This window comes from Lemur catta, chromosome 2 (assembly GCF_020740605.2).
Source record: "Lemur catta isolate mLemCat1 chromosome 2, mLemCat1.pri, whole genome shotgun sequence".
NCBI classification, from domain to species: Eukaryota; Metazoa; Chordata; class Mammalia; order Primates; family Lemuridae; genus Lemur; species Lemur catta.
The window spans coordinates 135,993,190-136,015,906 of record NC_059129.1 but is presented as its reverse complement, the minus strand read 5'-3'; the positions used below and the strand labels follow the sequence as shown (position 1 = coordinate 136,015,906).

At 35.6% G+C, this 22,717-nt stretch overlaps 1 protein-coding gene across 1 annotated transcript; it reads right to left on the bottom strand.

Annotated features, from left to right (window-relative positions):
• Positions 1-20,615: 20,615 nt before the first annotated feature.
• On the bottom strand, positions 20,616-22,352 carry LOC123633390 (elongation factor 1-alpha 1-like). Its single transcript, XM_045544600.1, has one exon. It carries the CDS (start codon positions 22,292-22,294, stop codon positions 20,912-20,914), a length of 1,383 nt encoding a protein of 460 aa, XP_045400556.1. The 5' UTR covers positions 22,295-22,352; the 3' UTR covers positions 20,616-20,911.
• Between the last annotated feature and the right edge of the window lie 365 nt (positions 22,353-22,717).

Here is a 22,717-nt window from a genome sequence, read left to right as displayed (position 1 = left end):
TGCTATATAAATTTCTGGAGCCTTTTCTCTGTGTAGCTCCTTCTCTGGCAGTACGCCTCACAGATGGCTGCTGCATCTGCCTCCTTGTCTTCTGATTTTTGTCTCAACTTAGAACACGATTGTACCTGTCTGTTTCAGATCCCACTCTCTGCACTATAATTCAGAAAGTGCATTCAGCTTGAAACGGCGATTATAGGGCTCACCTCATTTGTATTCCTTCTTTCAGGGACCACAATTCTATGTCCTTTTGTCAATTTCTGAAAGAGTTGTTTTATTAAGTTTATCTATTTTTAGTTGTTTTTTTATGATAAGAGGGTAAATCTCATATTAGTTACTGCATCATAGCCAGAAGTAGTAGTACCACTTCATTAGATATTTTAAGAGATCCTATAATTTGTTTTATTAATTCACCTCATATTTAGACAACAGGTACAGATTTATTTTCTAAATATCTTTTTATATTTAGAATATATGAAGTTTTATTAATTCTTCTCCAAGTTAGAGGAGCTATTTTTGACAAAGCAGTAGAAATGGAAATACCAGAATCTATTAAGAATTGTTAGTCATTTAAAGACACAAGACATACATTGAGCCCATTAGGTGTTTTGAAAAACCTCATTTGTTGAAATGCTAAGTAATTTTGTGATTTCCTTTCAAATTTACCAGTGTAGGCTTTTTAATTTTTTTCTTTAGTTCTCTTTAAAATAGTAATCCCTTTCTTTAGCTTTACTTAAAGGATCTTGAAGAGACATTAATTTGGAATCATTCCATCATTGGAAGTATTTGCATAACAATTGACAAAAGTTGATCAATGCATGATAGAGATTTGGTTTCTTTTTGTTCAAAAGCTTTCTTTGATGGAGAAATTCATATTGGTATAAACACAAATCATATACCCAGAAAGAATTCCCCCAATGGCTAGAAAAATAACAAAAACATTTTAATGCTTGGTTCTCATGGCAAGAAATATCAGAATCTTCAAGACAAACACAGATAGACAAATCAAATAAAGACTAATAAGGAAATAGATTCTGTACTTGTCAGCTGCCACCCTGACAGAGACCCAATTTCTGACATCTACCACATGTCAACTGTATAATTCAAAATCTGATTTCACCACTGTTGTCACCAGAGACAGATTTGGCCATAAAACCGTTATGAGCAGAGCCAAAGAGCTCACTCATCGTGCATGAGATTTGCCAAAGGAGTCAAGTGAAATTAAACTGAGAACCCAGCTGGTCCAGGTCTAGCCAAAATATGCCACCAGATTACATGTTTATTTTGCTTCGATGACCGAACACAGGTGGATTATAACTTAATGGAACTTTCAAGAATGATTGTCAAAGGTGACTCTGAGACAAGTACATTCATAAAAAGACAATAGTTGCAAAGAATGCAAAGAAATCAGACTTCAGAATGAAATATTTGTTAAATATGAAACACAACAAAGAACAAATGTAAAATTAATAAGATTGTTTAGTGAGTATTCATCTACCCATGGTTGAAAACCTTCAGTTTTTTCAAATGTTTATCATATTCATATTTGTAAATAATGTGACAGTCTTCAGATATCAGCATATCAAGAATTTATTATTGTGAGGACAAGAACCAATCAGGGTGACTCCTTTATTTTTAATTTTTCTTCCTGACTGTGATATATAAAGCATATAGTAGTATTAGCAGCAAAACAAATGTTAGAGAGCAATTCTACACAGCCTATTATCTCTGCTGCTTTGGTGAATTGATTAACCTCTTTGTGATCCAGGTTTCTCATCTGTAAAAGGTGGATGGTAATAAAGTTATATTTCTCTGTGAGTTGTTATAAGGATTAAATTAGTGTGCAGCAGTGCCTGCAATATAGTAAGCAATTTAAAAAATGCTTGCCATTTTTGTTATTAAGTTGATGGAAGTGATTCAATGGAGAGGGAAAAGATGATGCAGGAGAGGAGAATTTCTGCAGTGATGTCCTTAGGAAGGTGAGGATATGTTGATGGGGTCTGGGGGCGAAGTGGAAACTTTGGTTTTGGACAGAGCCGTAGATGGTTTGTCCACACAAGCATGATGCAGGGCAAAGCGCATGTGTGCGACAAGGGGACAGAGTATATTAGAAGTGTTCTGGAGGCAGCCTGGGGAAGCTTTTTCTCTAGACTGCTCACATTTTCTCCATGAACTAGGAACTAAGGTCATCAGCTGGAAGTGAGAATAAACAAGAAGGTACTGGAGGAGGAAAGAAGTGTGATGATGTCATCATCTCAGAGAGCAGTAGGGTAAACTGACAAAGACAATGTAGTAGGACCCTAGAGGCACAATCTGAAACACCAAGGACTATGGCAGAGAATATTATTGACATAGGCTGAACATATTGTTCTTATGTTTTTAAAGAGTTTCAGATCCAAGACCAAATTCAACTTTATGTTGGTTTTAAATCCTACAAACAACTTTATAGAAGCAGTAATGGTAGTTTTTATTGTTTTTTCTTTTTTGTGTAGTATTAACAAAAAGTAATGTTATTTATCCACTGTGATATTTTGGCTATATTTTAACAAATCCAAAAGAAATTCTTGGCTGATATAAACATATTATTTTATATGCATACCTGCTTTGTGGATATGTGTGAATCAATTTTAATGATAAAATGTAAGAGTGGAGAAATTTAGCAACATTGAGGGCCCACCTGGGCTTAGTGGTTGTGAATAAACAACGGAACCACTCACCCTAGGTTCTGAAGGTGCAGAGAAGTTGGAGACAGGGACATCACAGGATCACCAAGACAAGAGGGAAAGGAAGTTAAGGGTGTAGCAAGAAGTTCATGTAGGGAGGACTTATGTAATCTTAGCTGGTTAAAGAGAGACTAAGCACGTGAGTGAGTGAAGTTCAGGGAAAATGTGTTAGCATCAACAGATTATGGAAAGGGCTTAGTTATTGGTTATCGCTTGTTCTGGGAGAAAGCACCTGAGCAACTTAGGGGACAATATCATGGAGTAGAGGAAGTCAAAGACCGAGGAAGTTCGTGATTATCCATATACATGTGGAAAAATCACTATCATTATTTTAAGACAATGATATCCAGGCCTTGGTAGAATCACATCCTCATGCATCCCTAATCTTAAAAAATATGTTTCATTTTTTCTTAACCATCTACTCTAAACACTTCAGTCTTTTAGAAAGGAAAATTGGCAGTGAGGTAGCCTCTTCACAGTTAAGGTAGCTGTATAGTATGGATACACTGTTCATAAAATTTTTTGATGAAATGAAAATTATAAGATAGAAATGAGAACTGGATATTTTCGTCTTCACACTCAAGTGATCCATTCTCAATGTACTCTGTATCTGGAAGAGAAAATCAAATGTCATGTTACCTCTGAAAATAGTAATTCATTAATTTATCCCTTCCAAAGAATACATTTTGAAGGGCTTGATATTTTTAGAGATATTAATTGGAAGTTACCATCCATAATAGAGACACTAACACTCATATGAGTATGTTAGAAAAGCCAGCGATAAATCTCACTTGACTTTAATTTAGAATTTAAAAAAAATGGAAGATTCCTTTCATCTATGAACAATCCATAAAATTCCTCTCCTTTTATGCAGTTTTTAGTAAATCACTAATTTTCTAGTTTACAAAATAAAAGGCATGTAAAACATTTTGAAATTGACTAATGAAAAGGAACATTGTAAACACTTAAAAGGAAAACACTGAACAAGATTATTTACCTATCTGTAGTGGTCTCCCCAACTCCACTTTGTCACAGTGACAGCAGAGAGGCTTCTACCCTTATAAGCTTCTGTAGTTTCATGTTCAAGAGCCTGTACTTTGAAGTGAATCAGAAATATCAAGCATTACTGCCAACAGCATTATTGGCCTAGCCTGGACATTGTGTTTATGTTTTCACAGTGGATTAGACTCATGCCCAGTTTCCACATAGTGTTAGAAATAAATCCTGCCAGCAGCTTTAAAGAAGTGATGATGGTGGATTTTTATTCTTTGTTTTCCTGTCTATATTTAACTAAAAACAGAAAAAGTTTTTATCTACCACGGTATGTTTATCAAGCAATATTCTTGCTGCAAATTTAAACTCTCTAAAAGTAATCCTTTCTGGCAATAAACAAAAATACTTTTCATATGTACCTACTTAATTTATATGCAGTGTTAAAAGGTAAAAAAAAAAAGTGTGAGTTGGTATAACCATGAGTTCACTTAGGTCTTCATAAACAGTTCAGTGGAAGATTATAGTTTTTTTATGAATAAATCTATAATATAATCAAGTTAAACATTTTAGCTGAGCTGTTTGCAAGTCATCAAAACTCCTCATCTAAATTTGTGATTTTCCAAATACTACAGTCGTTTTATTTTAATAATCAGGAAGTAACCTGAACCATGGTTTCAGGACTAGATAATTGGCTTTATGAAGACTGTATTTTCTGAATCTTCATTTGAGTTTTAAAAGGAGCCCATTATCTTAAAAAAGAGGCTAAATTAATTCTTGTCTGTATCCTGACATCAGAATGGGCTTGATCTTTTGAGTAAGAATGATTCTTGTTTTATTAAAAGAATTGCCAAACTAATCTTAAGTGTTTTGTGGCATTATTAAGTCTTTGAATCAAGTAAAGTGGTTGATAAAGTTTTCAACCACATTAAAAAGATTATTTTTATTATTACTAACATTCGCTCCTTCTCCCATCTATAAATCAGTCTGGGCATACAGAACAAAGATAGATGCTACTCGTCCTCCTCAAGTAGTGATTCCTTTACAGAGATGAAGGATGTGTGTCAGCATGCCCTTTTCATGAAAAAATATGATATTTTGTTTCTTGAGATCTCTATGACATATTGTGGATCAAATTTGACTACAATCAGTACAAAAACCTGGGAATGAGAAGAGCTTTACTTTGCCAAATTGCCCATCCTAGGCAATGGCTTCCTTCTTATGCCCACTGTTAGTAGGACTCTTTTCTTCCTTTCATTCCTTCTTTTAGTTTGGGTTTCTTCTTCTGTGTATAAAGCTAGGATTTACTTCACGTTCACTTTTTTACACTGTGGGCCAGCCTTCTCAGCAGGTCCTTTTGCTGTATTTGTGGACACTTCATGGCACAGTCTGGACTGTTTGGGCTTCTCATGGCATATTCTGGACTGTGGAAAGAAAGCCACATTTTCTCAAGGATTTCACGATGCTTTAGCATAATGGGAAAAGGTAGGCCCTCCCTCTTCTGGTGAGAGCTTAGACACAATTTTTCTTCTATCTCTTTCAAAACTGGACATTCCTCTCTTGCCCAAGACAGAGAAACAAAAACATATTCCTAAGCACAATCAAATTTAATTTGCCTCTCCCCAAATTAGGGTTTGTTCTAATTGACTGTTGCTGTTTCTGCTGCTGGTGTTTCTTTGCTTGGTGACTTTTTTGGGTTAGTTATATAAAGTCTGTATTTTTTATCACGTACAGCCACTGAAGTCTCTGCTCAGTTAGTTTAGTGATCAGTGACATTTAGTCATTTTTCTTCAATAAATTCCCCTTAGATTTTTTGCAAGACTTTGGTTACTTTCCAGAGTTAGTAAGAGTTGATTTTGGCAATTTTATTCCAGTGCTCTTATCGTTTTTTTTTTTTTTTTTGGAGGGGCAGACTTTCAGAGGTTTTTGCTCCTCCATTCCAGAAGTGTTTTTTGAGCTTGAATATTTTTTGACTTCATGTATAAAAAATTCATATGAATGCCAACTTGTCATTTAAATTGCTTCAGCAAGATTTTATTTTTTGCTTTGCAGTCAGCATCAAGGCCAGGGCATATCGTGTATGTGTGTGTGTGTGTGTGTGTGTGTGTGTGTGTGTGTGAGTGTTGTGAGTAAGTTTTTACTTACTGTGTATACTCACTTTTAAAATAAAGCTGTATCTCTTAGGAGACTCATGTTTGTTCAGATATATTCTGATGTCTGCATTTCCATGAGTGGGTACTAGGCTTTCTAACATGTTTCACTTGCTCCACAGAACAAGAAGAAAGGGAAGCTCAATGTCACAATGATTTGACCCCTTGGAGAAAATGATCCCCGCAACTTGCTTTCTCCTCAGGATTTCCACTTATTGTATTTAATAACTGGCCTTTGTGGCTCCTTTAAATTCTTGCCATTTATGCAATCATTTAACTATTTAAAATATACTTTATATAGTTTCAAAATTGATTTATTGAAACTTGTTCAAACTTTATCATGTACCGTTTGTCAGAAATAGTAGTCAGATGTTTGTTTTTAATGAAAAATTTTCCCCAAGATTTTCCATCTCTTGTTTTATCTCTATAAGTAGTAACAAAAAATTAAAATCAAACCCCTAGATTAATTTTGCAGTGGGATTTTTTCACTGTCTCTACTATTAATATGTTTCTGTTTTGCAGCTCTATTGGAGAAGGAATACTACCTAAAGATCAATCAAGTAATACTAGGTAGTATTTATGCCTATGCTATCATTTCAAAAATATCAAGAGTTTTCCATTATTTTTCAGTGTGTACTTCTAATCCTAATATGGAAATCAATTAAATAAAAAGAGGAGCTTCCTTTGACTTGATCTGTTGGACAGTGATGCAATGACTAATATAAAGCAATCTTGGTCAAAGATTAAGATGTTGCTCACTAGTACTTACTTAATATATGCTACATGTACACACACACAGTTTTACATAGTGTACTCTTTTGCAAATTGACTTGCCTTTTTCTTGTTTGCAAACACAGTAGTGCACATTTAGATTTTAGTCTAGTCCGGAGGAATAAAATTTAGTATGCTTTTTCTCTTACATTTGCCACTGTTACCTCTCATGAACGTTGTAGTTATGACTTATCAGTCATGACAACTTACCTTCTAAGTTCAGACATGGTCTTATAAACCTGCTTAACATGGTACATTGGGCAGCCCCTGTTAATTCATCATAGTTGGCACAGTGTAGGAGACTTACCTGCCATCCATGATTAATGACTACTGTTTTGAAATTTATGTACTATATCTTAAAATCTTAAAGAGACATCACCAAGTCTGTAAAGGTGTCTAAAAACAAAGGCATCTCAAGTTATTAAAACCAGCATTCTTTTGTAAATGTATGTAGATTCCTCTTGATTTACTACAAGTATTTAAAAAGTTATATGCTATATTGTAATTCTTTTACTTTTTATCAAATGTGATGAAAATATCTTGATTTGAGTTTCTAAAATGTGACCTGGATTGCAGGTGTTGAAATGTCCTGGCAGTTAAGGTCAAACTTTGCAGTATTGTAGCATCCTGGAAAAGCACAAGTTGGCATGGAATGTAGTTGGAGAGGACAGAATGAATGTTAGAGGAGGCACCTAAGATAGGTTACCAAGATTTAATTTGAAGATGCTATAAACTTTGCAAAGATGGTACTAAACATAGAGCTGTATGAGTAAATTTGGGGAAGGATTTAGGAAAACAGCCAAGGTTAAGAAGACATGAGAATTTGCAACATTGTCTCTCCAGAGTAATTAAACTTAACCAAATGGTATCACTCTCAATTAGGATATATTTTTATGAAATCATAAAAAATTGTTAGCTTTGGCACTATATAATCTTAACTTAGGCTACACTTAAAACATACCTCATAATATATTATACCTCATATATACTGTATGAAACCTCTTTGACCATGCAAAATATCATCATTTTCATTTTACAAGTTTATCCTAATAGTTCTTGCTGCATGGGAAACAAATGTCTCATCATGTTGGTAAACGTATTTAACAGAAACATTTTTGAGAGCTTAATTACTGTTCTTCTCATATGTAAATAACCAAAAATTATTTTCATTTTTAGCTGCATAATTATTTTTTATAACAGCTTCAGTTTATCAAGGTGTATGTGGTACTACCATATAATGCACTATGATTTTAACATTTTAAAATTATTCTTTCTCCAGTTGATGGCTGTTTTAAGTTGTGAACTTCTATTTCAGAACCAAAAATATATCATTGTATTAAGGTATTAGATTTTTGAGGTCAAAGCCAAATACTACTCAGTAATAAGTTATTGGGTACCTTTACAATGCAACATTGTGATAGACTCAATAAATTAATTGTGAATCAAAGAGACATTGTCCCTGTACTCAGAGAGTTTATAATCTAGTAAAGAATATAAAAAATAAAACATAATTAAAATAAGATGTTATTTCAAAGAAAAATCTGCAATCAAGTAAGGAGAGCCTTTATGCAAAAGATTATTTCAATAAGGGGAGGAGGATAGTGTAATAAGGAGGCGAACTATTACAGTGAGGAGGGATCTCTGACTGTAAGATCTGCAAGGTCAGGCAAAAAGGGCTTTTCGTTTACAGTGAAGAGAAAGAACCATGCACAGAAGAGTGGAATAAGATGACATGACTGCAAGTTGATGATTTTTCCCTAAGGCCCGGGATTCTCTCTGTAGGGGCCCTTAGGGAAGGGCTATTCTGGGTCCCAAAGCTCTAGGCTGGGCCACGGTTCCGGGACTAGTGGAAGAAGAGAATCCTGACCAAAGTTTGGGTAAATCAAGTTAGGGGACATTTTGTTCTGGTTGACCAGTGTGCACAAATAGTGGAGCTCATTATTCATGACACAAAGAATAGGAGCTTGGAGGGTATGTGTGTACTCCCATCCTAGCTTATCAAGCGGCCTCTCCAGGAGTCTTATCTGAGTCATATGGGAAGCAGTGGCTCTTTGTAGTAAGTTGTTTTCCAGAACATGAAGGGTAGGGGATTTCTTTACCTATTTCTGTTTTCCAGAAACACAGGGCTCAGGTAAAATTGTGTGCATCATTCCATGTTGTCCACGATAAAGCTATGATGCCAGATTGCAGAATGCTATGGAAACAGCAAGAGCAAGTCCAGGAGGAAGTGAGTCCAAGCCTTATTGTAACAATGAGTAGGAGTTAAAGAGGCAGAGGGGGAAGTGAATTAAAAGGCAAGGAATGTATAACTTACAGGCAGAATATATATATTGCATAACTGAAAGAGTCAAAAACACATTCTCCACGGATTTATTATCTTTCACAATTAGAGTTTCATTTGCATGTGTGTGTCCATGCAGTTGTACCTTCACTTAGCACGAGGCACTAGGAAACCAGAGGAAGGTTGATGTTTACTTGGAAGGTCTAGCTCATCAGTGCCAGGACTCCAGGGTTGGGGCCTGGCAGGGATTGCAGGAGCACCAGCACTGGAACCCAAAGCACAGCCCAGGGTTAGGCAGAATGAGAAGGGTATGTATTTGGCTGAGACATAAGCAGTGAGGGGAGAAAGTAACCAGCTTGGGGGCCCCTGGCATGTTAACACCTGAATCTGGATGGGAAGCGTGGTGGGAAGAAGACCAAGCAGTTTGGATCACCAATTCCAGGACTTTTTCCAAGACCCCTGTCCTTTATTAGGATTAATTCTCCAAGAGTTCTAAGTGAAGTGTTTCCTGCTTCACTCAGAATCCGAGGTAGCACTTCACTACTAATAACGATGGTTAAGCACTGTGTGCTGAATGGTTGGTATATATTCATCCATTTCAGTTAGGTACTGCCATTATCTTCAGATATATAGCGGTGAGGAAAGAGTGACAGAGAAATTTAATAATTTTCCAGGGGCACCAGGTAATTAATGATGGTGCTCCCCTTGCAAACTCAGGCAATATGGCTCCTGAGTCTGAATTTGTAACCACCACACCATCTTGCCTCCTGGCATCGAGACGCCATGGTGACCAAAGTCAGAGGGGCAAAAGGAGATACTGTGGGGCTTGCAAGGATGTGGTTCAGTCTGAGGATCAAGTGCAGACTGCGCCATGTCTCACGTCTTGGGTCTTCTTCCAGATGTCTGTGTCTCAAATGTATTTATTACAGCAGAGGAGAGAAGACATCAGTCCTTTCTAAATGCAAATGGTTCTAGATTGATTAGTAAATTACCAAGTCTTCAGCACGTGTTATTCAGTACTTTTGTGGTACTTAGAGGAAGACAGAAAATGTTGAGGATGCCTAAAGTGAAGACAGGGAGCACAGAAAAGAGAAAACTGCAGCACGAAAGGAACCTTCCCTCTCCCCTCATGTGGTCTATGTTGGGCTGAGTCTGAGACATGAATATAAATCCAGTTTGCTGAGTGTGACAGCTGCTACTGATAAGAACGACAGGAATGATGTCCTGTCTCTGATTCTCAGTGTCTTCTAAGTAGTAAATCTGTACTGATCTATGTTATTCACACTCAGTTCCACAAAATCAGCCTTTTTTAAAATCTGAAATAGTACTTGTGTCTGAAGATAAAGGTTCTTATAATACTTTTTCTACTTAGATTTTTGTGAAAGTTGTTAAGTTTTTAAAGAGCTGATCCCTCAGGAATGACAATGAAATACATCACCGAGCTATCAACTCATACATCTGTTTTCAGAAGATTCTTTATTTGAGAATGCCTAGTTATGATCCACAGAGTTCTGTTACATTCATTTTTATTCCATAAAAACTTTGATTTGGGGACATAGGAAGCAGAAATCTGTCCAAAATTTTAAGAATTCCTTCATGTAATGACCTTTGTACCACGCTTTCCCATCAAGATTATTTTAATATGTTTCATACTGTACCTACTCTTTATTTAGACCTCAGCAAAATAGAATGTTTAATAGCGAAATTGATATAAAAATTTAATTTTGTCCATATAGTAAGCATAGCATGCATGATCATAGGAAGGCTCTGTTTGGGCTAGATAAGTCCTTTTTCTTTTATAATTTGAGCATATTCCCCAGTCTTTTGTTATATGAATAACACAATACTTTATTTCTTTTAAGTAACTTTACCACTCTCAGAGCTTGTTAGACATCTCTGCCTTTAGTAGCATGTTGCTTTAGATAGTTAAACAAAGAGGGACAACCAAATATAGCAAAACTGCATTCCTCAACTATCAGTACCTCAACTGTTTTTAAAAATGAATATTTATTTGATGTATTAAAATTATAGAAAAGTATAAGAAAGAATGTATTGTACACTTAGCTACTCTCCACCATAATAGCAATTGTAAGCATTGCACATTTGCTTCATATCTTTAAATAAAATTCTAAATTTTAAATTTATATAAATATATATTTATATAAAGTTGAAATTTCATTTATCTCCTATTTCCAAATTTCCCTTTGTCTCCATACCCTCCAATCTTCTGACTACCACTGTTAAAAATAGAGTGGGCTTCCTCCTAAGATAGCTTTCATACTCTTAACATATACCTATAGGTGACCATAAATAAGTTACATTTTCTCATGTTTTGAAAAAAAAAATCCAACAATACATAAATTGTATATATCATTCTATAATGTTATTTTCTATTCAACATTTTGTTTTTGAGATCTATACAATACCCCAACCTTTCAAAACTGATAATGTCTTTTTAAAACTAACATCAATAGCTGTGTTAATAAATGAGATCTGCAATACTATTGATAAAAACAGCATCAAGCAGGTAGATAGGCTACAGGCAAGAATTATAAAAAGAGCTCAACAAGAAGCACGACTGAACTGCAAAGCCAAGTGGAAAGGGCACATATGCAGTGTTCCACAATAATGCTAATCATTATAAAAATGCTGACTTGAAGTACATTTTAGAGGTCAGCTGCTAAAGAAAGCGTTTGATTCTTTCTCCCACATGCTGTAATGGAGGAATTCTCCTGGGGTAGTGACCCAATTTGCCGTATCCACAGGCTGATTCTGCCCAGGACTTGAAATGAAAAGGAAGAGTTTATACACATTTCCCATAACTGGAAGTGCTCTGCAGCCTTCTCCTTGAGGCTTCCTACAGGTACATAGAGCTGGGAAGGGATGTATTGTAGGTGGCCCATCTGGCCTGCCTCTGTCTCAGGTACTGTCCTTTGGAGAGCGTGATGTGCAATAGATTCAGTTTTAGCAGGGATGCTATACAAGAAGGCCAGGGACCCAACTTCCCTATGGGAAAGCAGGACAACAGGCCCACTCCAAAATATTAATAAGTATGTCTGAAAGGTGGTACACGTATTTCATTTTACCAGAGACAAATATATTTCTACAGAATTAATAGAGTATATGCATTTGCATTCAGTTATATTAATATTTCATAGCTAAAATGTTGAGAGATATGCCACTCCAAGCAATGATACATGAATGAGCCACATCTCATATTTCAGGCACCCTTATGAGCCTGAAAATTGAATTTCAACTGTTTTGGTATTTTATAAGAGCTTTCTACTCAGGATTTTTATTCTCCTTGAATTTGAGTTACTGAAACACAGGAGAAACAAATCTCTCAAATAATTTACTAATGTAAAAAATTTTGGAAACTCAACTTTTCCCTCTGAATATGGATGGACAAGATGGTACCTCTTATCATTGCCTCACAAATTTCCATTCACCCTTCAATACAACACCTCGGATATTCACTCTTTCAAAATAGCTGCTAAGGTCTCTACAGTATGTATTATGTGTGTGCTTCCTCTGAGCTCCTATAGCATTTTGTTTTTTCTGTAATATTTTTATTTCAACAGTTTTTGCTTTCCATCATAGAATCATTTACATATTTTATATAAAATATATATCTCATATATCTTACTATATTTTAAATTGCTTGCGGGAAGGAACTTTGTCAAATTAATTTTTCCATTCTCCATATGTCTATCACAATACCAGATATATAGTAAGCACCTGATAGATATGAATTGAATAAATGTATGAGCAAATAAATGAATGCATAGGAACATGCTTTATAAACAACTGTAATCTTAAAATATAGGCAAAATAATCTTCTTAAATGAAATAATTTATTCAAATTGATTACCAGCTTAGATTTGTATTAGGCAACCCTAAATATTTTAAAGTATAGATAACATTTTTAAATACCAGTTGTAAATGTATAATAGTCAATATCAAGGGTGTGTGTATATATATATATATATATATATATATATTAGACATCTCTCTATATATCAAGAATATATAGATCTTGATATATATGTGTGTATTTATAGAGAGAGATTAATCAATAAAGTATAAAGAGAGGGCTAATTAATGAGTGGAGTGCTTATTGCATGCCAGTTACTCAACTAAGTACTTTTGCTACATTTATTCTATGCTTAAAATATTTCATTGTTCCCATTTTCCCTTGTAGAAACAATTACATAAGGCTTCAGTACCATGTTTGAAGCCAAATGGCTTTTAAATAGCAGAAGACATACAAATTAAACATAAACAAATTATCAGTAATTTCTCTTAGAATTACATCAATCAGAAGATCATTCTTTTTATAATTAGAATAAAAAAGTAATTTGGCAGTATTTCCAAGGGGAAAATTATCAGCACGATAGTTTGAAAAGTATAAATACAAAATGAATTTATGTTAATTAAGGGCATATACTTACTTTCTTTGTCAGTGTTACAAAAATGACCATTTTCTTCACGAGCCTCAAATATTCCATGACATACCAGTTTTTTGTTGTGGTTGTTGAGAAGTGACTATTAATCCTAGAATACACTAAGTATGCATATGACAGCAAGTTCAGTGCATTTAATTTTGGTCACAGTACCTTTAGGAAAGCTTTGTGGCAGTGCCACACACAATGTCTGTTCACATTTCATTGTTTTGCCATCAGTCTCATGGCCACATATATCAGCAAGGGCAGCTGGGAAATGTTTTCTAGCTACGTGCAAAGCAAGAAAGAGAATAGGTTTGGAAATTAGCTAGTAGTCACTGCCAGATCCTAGCTTTCTGTCACGAAATATGTACATGTCTTATCCTTCCTTCCATGACAAATACATGCTCATTCCCTCTCCAGGACAAACAATTCAAGTCCCTGTACAGCTGTAGTAAACTCTAGCTCAGTTTCTTGGATCTCTGATTAATAAGAAGTTCTGACCATCAGGATATAAAATGACAATATATATAACCCTGCCACACATGCTGTATTATACAATGATGCCACAGGGACAGGAGCAACATAAGAACTTCCACTAAGGAAAGCGAAGAATAAAAGATACAGAGAAGACATGTTCTGTTACAATTATGAATTCTTTTTGGGCAGAATTTGCGAAGGTCCCTATTATGGTTAGCAGGCTTTTTGATTAGACACTGATTCTACTTAGAAGATAATTCTCATCTGTGATACCTGACTCCATTCTCTGTGTTTTATTTTTTTTCTCTTGTACTTATCTTATATGACTCTAGTTTGAATTGGCCTTGGGGGTCTATGTTCCCTTGGAATTTTGCTGCTTTTGTAGGCCTTTTCCTGGTTAATAGTTTGGATGGTACTGAAGGTTGTTTTTATGATTGAACAATGAAAAGCTTTTTTAGACCCAGGTCAATGGTTCTTTCCAATAGTATACAATGTCCTCAAAAACCGAAATTGCTCCCCATCTATTATTTTCAGGAGTCCCATATGCTAGTAAACATCACCAAAGTTCTTTCCGATGTATAATCACCAATCCTGATATTTTTCTTGATTTCTTAGCACCTATGGATTTTTCCTCTTAATTCAATGGCTACCACATCGATGCCATTTGAGATAGTAGGTGGGAAAGTGCTTAAATCTGATTTTTTGCTACATGGCTGTCACTTGCTTGATTGAGAAGTCTTGGGAGCTTTTTGAGTCTCATCTTTTACTATTTGGGGCCTACATGCAGTTGGCTTTTCTAACCCTGTAAGGCTCATAGTCTCTGGACATTCTCCATTCTATATAATCTCCACTTAAAAAATTATAAGTTCTTGCTTACACTTGTAAATTTTTTTCTTGTAATGCTTTGTTAAAGGTAGCCAAGATAAGCTAACACACAGTTATCCTCTACCCCTAGAGCTCGGGACTAGTAGTCTTTCCAAGTAACCGGTAGACACCTGTTTGACCAAGTGTGTTGCCTCTAAGTAATTCGTAGGACTCTTCAGGTTTCCAGCCTATGCTGTGCTAACTGCTAGGACACTGTGGTCATTCACCCCACTCCGCGAGTAACTTGATTAGAATGGCTTAATCTTACTCACCCTCATATCTCCAGGACCCATTTCATAGTGTAAGTACTTAATATTTTGGGGATACAGGAATCACTGGAGTTAAAGAACTAGCTAGCCATTATGTAGCCAGGTGGACGATTACGATAATTTTTATTTACACTTATCTATTCTGTGCTTTTTTTTCTCAACTGTAAAATGAAGAGGTTTGACGAGTCAACTTCCATCTAAGTGTTCTACATTTCTAATGATCTCTGCTTGTTCTGTCTTCTTTTCACATTCACAGAATAGAAAACAACAGTGAAGAGCCATGCGGGAATGTACACATTTCCCACTCCCTTATTTCATTCTTTGTTCATTCATTCGAAAGTCTGTATTGCTTTCTCTTGCCAAATTTTGCAAAGAATGTGCAAAGATTAGTAAAACATTATCCATGTCTTCAGTGAACTCTCATGAAAGTTATGAATATAGCCTCACGACCACATTAGTATGTTCTAACATCTTACGTGCTGTAAGAGTGATTTGTGCAAAGTGGTATGGAAAGAAATATTTTACTTTTCTAATGGATGTCAGGTAAAGAATCAAACAGAGCATCTGAGGTGAGCTTTAAAAAATAAATGAGATTTAATAGGAATAAAAGTATGGAGCAGGGCATCCCGGGTGGAGGAATGGCTTATGGAAAGGACATAAAATTATGCAAATGAAAGGCTTATTTGTTTCAGAATTGAAAATTCATCTGGGGTATGAAAAGTACTATTTTGTTTTGTTTGTCTTCTTGGTAAAAGCTAAGAGTGGTAAGAAATAAGATGGAGAAGATAACATAAAATTAGTTCTAATCCTTGTTCCTTGAGAAGAAATATTTTTGTGACTGAAATTTTTTTCTCCTAAATAACTTCATTGCTCTGTTTTCACCCGTTACTTTTTCTCATTTTTTTATCCTTAATAAAAAAAAAATGCTTGTGGGTCATCTTGTTTTTATATAATTCCTTATAATCTTTGATTTCATTTCTTTTCATATAAGGATTATACGAAATTCTTACAGACTAATTCCAAGATTAACATCTAAGGTACTAAAGCACAGTATTGCATTTTCAAGGAAGCATTTATAAATCCAGCTTTATTATTTTTACCCCCACGTGAATTTAGCATCCTCTTAGCCAGCACTCCCATTAGGAGAGAAGGAGCAGGTGGTAAGTATTCCACAGGCATGAGACAAAACGAAAGAAATGTTTCCTCCCAGAAGGCTCATCAAAGAAATGAACATCCAGGAAATAATTCTAGAACAGGGGAGTGATGTTTGAAAATTGGGGATTGGTGTTCAGAGTCACTGCCACACAAAGCATTTATTAAGGGAGGATCAGATAGTCAGTCCAGATGTAAACAGCCAAAAGTTGAAAGACTGGCGTACTCGGTATTCCACAGTGCTGATTTTCCTTTTTGTTCTTTTGGCCTATTCTATTTTTGGTGTGTTACAATCATTCATCTTGCAAACCTGCCTCCTACTTCTAATTAATTCCAGACTCCAGTCTCAAGAGCCCATCTCCTTCTCACCTACAAGGAGACTGATAATTATTGGAAGGCATTTGGCCATCTCAGCCTGTGACCATTAGGAGGCAAACCTTATGGGATGCATTAGCGCTGCTGGCTGGCGAGAGCCGGGTGGGAAACAAATTGCTTCAGAGGCTCAGGGTTAAGCAGTGGAACTACATTCTCAGAGGGAAGGGCAAAGAAACGGAGCTAAATATTAGACTTTGGCTTTCACTTTGCACTTTTTTTTTTTAATTTTCCTTCTTTTATTTATTTATTTTTTTTTTATTTCAGCTCCTCATGGGGGTACATAAGTTCAGGTTATATACATTGACCATGTCCCGCCCATTTCCCTGAGTCAGAGCCTCAAGCGTGTCCATTCTCCAGACAGTGCGCCTGGCACTCACCATGTAGTCATACCTCCATCCCCTCCCCCCACCCCCCCCCTCCCCGAGTCAGCACCTAAGTGGGAGTTGCTGTGGGGTAGGGCAATAAGTGTATAAGAAGATATGATTAGAAAACTATGCGCAATCTGTTCCACACCAGTAGTCTGTTTTAGGTGGGGAACCTGTGGCCTTCTGATTTCAAGATTGTTCTTTTTTAAGTACCAAAGGAGGCAAGAAAAGCTTCATCTTTCTCTGCTGCACCCCTTTTAATAAAAGGGTTTATTCTGTAAAATTTGAAGTCAGTCAAAAGGCCACACTCAAGGATCCAGAAGGCCACATGTGGCCCCAAGGCTGCAGGTTAAAGATTTTGGAATTATTCAGTATGAATCTGCTTAGCATTCTTTATTTATAAAATACCAGCCCTGGGATAGTCCAGTTCCAACATCCTGTCCACCTCTAGTGGTCTGTGTTTCCATTGGTTGATGGGATGTGACTAGGGATGCTTTCTGACAACCTGTTGGCAGTGAGGGAACTTAAGAAGTTTCTGAACAGCTTTATGTCTAGTTTCTTGTGCTTGAAAAATTCTAATGATCCAACAAAATTAATTTCTTTAATCAAAAACACCTAAAATTATAGTACTGAACAAACAAAAACTCACCTCTATATATAATCACTTTCTGTTTTGTAGGAAAAGGAGTTACAGTTGGAAAGATTATCATGTGAGCCCATAGCAAACTCAGTACTTTTCATGACTCTTCATTTATGGGTGTGTGTGTTTGTGTGTGTATGTGTATGTGTGTAGGTGTCTATGTTTTAAGGTACTATCATATATATCTCAAGTATATACTTACATCAGAATTAATTCAATGTTTTTAATGTCTCAAATCCATGATTTATACACAGACTAACTTTTATCGATTCATGTGTTATTCTAATCAGAGCTTTCAGAAAACTGAAGACAATAAATTAGTATTTTCAGTAGCTTCTTATAGTCTGAATTTATCAACCAGGTAGAGAAACAATAAGCATCTATTCCTTACTGAATCCCCTGTATATAAATTGGTAACCTTTGGAAACAGTTAATTCCACTAGAAGTAATATTTTAAGTGTAGCTCATTGTGTACAACTGAATACTTAATGACACGTAAAAAGAAATAAAAATTGTCTAATACAAAGAAGAAAAGAAAAAGAGAAATGAAAGATTATACTTTTTGATAGTTTGAAGAAGGAAAAAAGAAAATGCCCATAATTGAGAGAAAAAGGAGAAAAGAAAGAAAATCAGAAATTTAATAGGAAAAGACTTAGGATTTGATTGCAGGGATGAATTTAGAAAGATCAATACTCAAATTTAGATATAATTAATAAAGAAGTATGAGAAAAAGTATTACAAATTGGCAAAGGCAAAATAAAAATGATAAGAAGATAAGATAACAAAAGGGTAGTTTCAAAGCCTACATGTATTTAAATTAAATAAAGTAAGCAATTAAGGAAGTGACAAGAAACACTAAAACTGTATAAATTCTGACATCATAAACATCATAATCATAAATTTAGACAATTTCAATTGTATCATTAAGACTTTATTTTAGGTATATTTATTATGGACATTGTCAGGATTACAGAGAAATATTGATTCTACTGCAATCACTATATGGTAAACACAGTGAGAAAAAAACCTAATGTATAACATGTAATCAAAATATGTTTGGGGGAATATTGAATGAATTTTTTGGAGATAGTTTGCTGATATTTTTCTGGTCACCCAGGAATGCCTAAATTCCACTCTTCATTTCTACTCTTCTAGGAGTTCCCCTAAAAGATATTATTTAGAAGAAAAATAATTGGCAAGTAAGAAATAAAGTTCTACTTTATTGATAACTGGACAAGTTCCAATTAACTCCCAAAGATTGTATCTGGTGAAGATTGTATTAGAAATTGGGAATCAGTTTTAAGTGACATATTCTGCTTGAAGTCTATCAGGAAATCACTTAGTTTAACACTTGAATGTAGGAGATTAACATCCCAGATGCAATCTTAGAAGTGGTATAAAGTTCAGTTGCACAATTAGAACTATGGTTTCCTTTGCACGTATCAATGGAGAAAATCCTTAAACACAAACTAAAGTCCAATGTTTCCAAAACCTTTATATTTAGAGGGTCTAGAAAAAAATATCAACAACAAAATATTGGGAGGAAATGACTTAGGGTTACCTAAATTTTATTTTTTTAAGCACATTAAAACAAAATTTCATGTAGAATAATAATAGTATCTTTAGAGCATGGGTGTTTTAACTTTATTATGGGTAGAATTGGTCCATGGATTGATATTTGATCAGTTGACAAAGTCTTCCCTAGATATGGGACTTTACATTTTGCTTGGCATACAGTGTATAAATGTTCATGCTTCTTTACTCTGAGGAGTAAAATATGATGGACAGAAAATCATGGATAAAATAAATGCAAATCAGAATAAAAAGGTTTTAAGCAATACAGGAGCTTTTCCTTAGAGACTCTAGCCAAATACTTCCCAGAGTCTTTAGGAAATGAAATAATGAAATCTCAAAGATACTCATCATGTTTAAACACTAGTGATAGATCAATAAATGTTATCTTGATGCTAAAGTAATAAAATCTGGCTGAATCTCTTTTCATAAATCATAAATAAGACAGTACTTGAGATTGAAAAACCAGTTGGTCACTTTTCATGCTTCTGGAAAAAAATTCATTTTAATAAAAAATCAATTTGGAAGCACCTGCAGCACAAAATGTTAAGTAGCAGTGAACACAGTTTTGTCAGAAACAATTTCTCTCAAGCAACTGTAATTTTTATCTCTGTCTAAATAAATTACCTTCTAACTGGGGAGGAGTTGGCTCAAGAAAATAGCATCCATTTTTATTTTAATAAGGTATAATTAAAACATATTGAGATGATTATAAAAATAGTCAAATTGAATATAATGACACTTTGGTGCACACATTTAAAATTGTATTTTATACACATAGAAATAATCAAAGTTAATCCAAAATACACACAAAAAGTGCTATGAGTACTTTTTAACAACATATAATATAGGACAAAGATTACAGATTTCTTTAAAACTTCATTTCGCTTCAGTGGTAGAAATACTGATTTTTGGAAGAAATTTTAAACAATATTCTGCACAATTGTAATTAATTTTTCTGTGTGAAAAATTTAAATCATGGCATAAATAGAAAATGCTTGTTTACTCCACATATCTGTTATTTTAGTGTCAACTGGCAAAGAGAACTGATGATTTGGGTTGCATAGATGTTATTATTGCTCTGAGTATAAAGCCTCAGGAAAACAAGGATAATACCATAAACTGTAATTTTTATTTATTTTTATTTAGTTCTTTATTTGATTATATCAGTCCCCCAAATTCTCAAATACATTTATTTATCCCGGTATCTACTAATCTTGAAACCAATTCATATTCCACATTCTTTCATCTTATTTCCCTTTGGTAATATCCTACATTTAGATAGTAATCTAATACTTGAAAAGCGCTAAGACCATTACTGTAGGTATTGTACCCAACCTGGCATTTCCTCCATTTTACAGATTTTTAAATAAATGAGGCTCAGAGAGGTTAAATGACTTGGTCAAGTTCACATAGTAAAAGATGAAATATGGTCATTAATCTGGGTCTTCTTGTTAGAACTCATTGCCCTCCCCTTCCACTATACTGACCTTTAAAACTCTGGTCTTGGAGATGGAGGAGATGAAGGTAATTATCTTTTTTTGTTTTTTCTCATTAAACTTTGTTTTAATGGGTCTCAAAATTCTGTGACAGATTTTTGGTCAAGTTGTTTCCATTAAAAAGTACTGATTTTAAAAACTAATAACTTAAAACTGCCACACAAAAAGAAACAAAAGTGGTCCACAAAACATTTTCTTTTCCTCCTGAAGGTTTTACGATTCACTGTTATTAACAACCAGTCTTTTACTATTAAACTTAAATGGCCAATTGAAACAAACAGTTCTGAAACTGTTCTTCCACCACTGTTTAAAAGTGGGGTGGCAGGTATTAGGGATAATACTCATTTAGCCTTCTGAGCTTTCTGGGCAGATTTGGTGACCTTGCCAGCTCCAGCAGCCTTCTTGCCCACCGCTTTGATGACACCCACAGCAACTGTCTGTCTCATATCACGAACAGCAAAATGACCCAGAGGAGGATAGTCTGAGAAGCTCTCGACACACATGGGCTTGCCAGGAACCATATCAAAGATGGCAGTATCACCAGATTTCAAGAATTTAGGGCCATCCTCCAGCTTCTTTCCAGAGCGGCGGTCAATCTTTTCTTTCAGCTCAGCAAACTTGCAGGCAATATGAGCTGTGTGACAATCCAGTACAGGAGCGTAGCCAGCACTAATTTGGCCTGGATGGTTCAGGATAATCACCTGAGCCGAGAAGCCAGCAGCTTCCATTGGTGGGTCATTTTTGCAGTCACCAGCAACGTTGCCACGACGAACATCTTTGACAGACACATTCTTGACGTTGAAGCCCACATTGTCCCCTGGAAGAGCTTCGCTCAAAGCTTCATGGTGCATTTCCACAGACTTTACTTCAGTTGTAACATTGACTGGAGCAAAGGTGACCACCATGCCAGGTTTGAGAACACCAGTCTCCACTCGGCCCACAGGCACAGTACCAATACTGCCAATTTTGTAGACATCCTGGAGAGGCAGACGCAAGGGCTTGTCAGTTGGACGAGTTGGTGGCAGGATGCAATCCAGAGCTTCAAGCAGTGTGGTTCCACTGGCATTGCCATCTTTACAGGTGACTTTCCATCCCTTGAACCCAGGCATGTTAGCACTCGGCTCCAACATGTTGTCACCATTCCAGCCAGAAATTGGCACAAATGCTACTGTGTCAGGGTTGTAGCCAATTTTCTTAATGTAAGTGCTGACTTCTTTAACAATTTCCTCGTATCTCTTTTGGCTGTAGGGCGGCTCAGTGGAATCCATTTTGTTAACACCAACAATTAGTTGTTTCACACCTAGTGTGTAAGCCAGAAGGGCATGCTCACGGGTCTGCCCATTCTTTGAGATACCAAATTCACCAACACCAGCAGCAACAATCAGGACAGCACAATCAGCCTGAGATGTGCCTGTAATCATGTTTTTGATAAAGTCTCTGTGTCCCGGGGCATCAATAATAGTCACATAATATTTGCTGGTCTCAAATTTCCACAGTGAGATATCAATGGTGATACCACGCTCACACTCAGCTTTCAGTTTATTCAAGACCCAGGCATACCTGAAGGAGCCCTTTCCCATTTCAGCGGCCTCCTTCTCAAATTTCTCGATGGTTCTTTTGTGGATCCCACCACATTTGTAGATCAGATGGCCAGTAGTGATGGACTTGCCCGAATCTACGTGTCCGATGACGATGATGTTGATGTGAGTCTTTTCCTTCCCCATTTTGGCTTTTATGGGTGGTTTTCATGGCACCTGTGTTCTGGCGGCAAACCCGTTGCGAAAAAGCAGTAATTATCCTTTGAACTAAAACCTGAGAGTCCGAGGAACCTACTCAGTCCACATTTTATCAGTTCACAGGTGCCACCTAGAGGTGAGAAGAATGGAAAAGAAATTATTTTCTACTATGTATTTAAAAAATGTTTACTTTGAGGAAGAAAGAAGTAATATACTTCTTACATACAAAGTATAAACTATCACAATCAAAATGCACATTAATAGAAAAGAAAATCATTATATATCATTAACTATATATTAAAGTCTCTTCTCTAAATGTTTACTTTGAACTTTTCTTTCCCCTAAACATGGGTTTGCCTGTTCCATTTCTTCAAGATTTCTGCTCCAGATATTTTAACTAATTTCTTATTT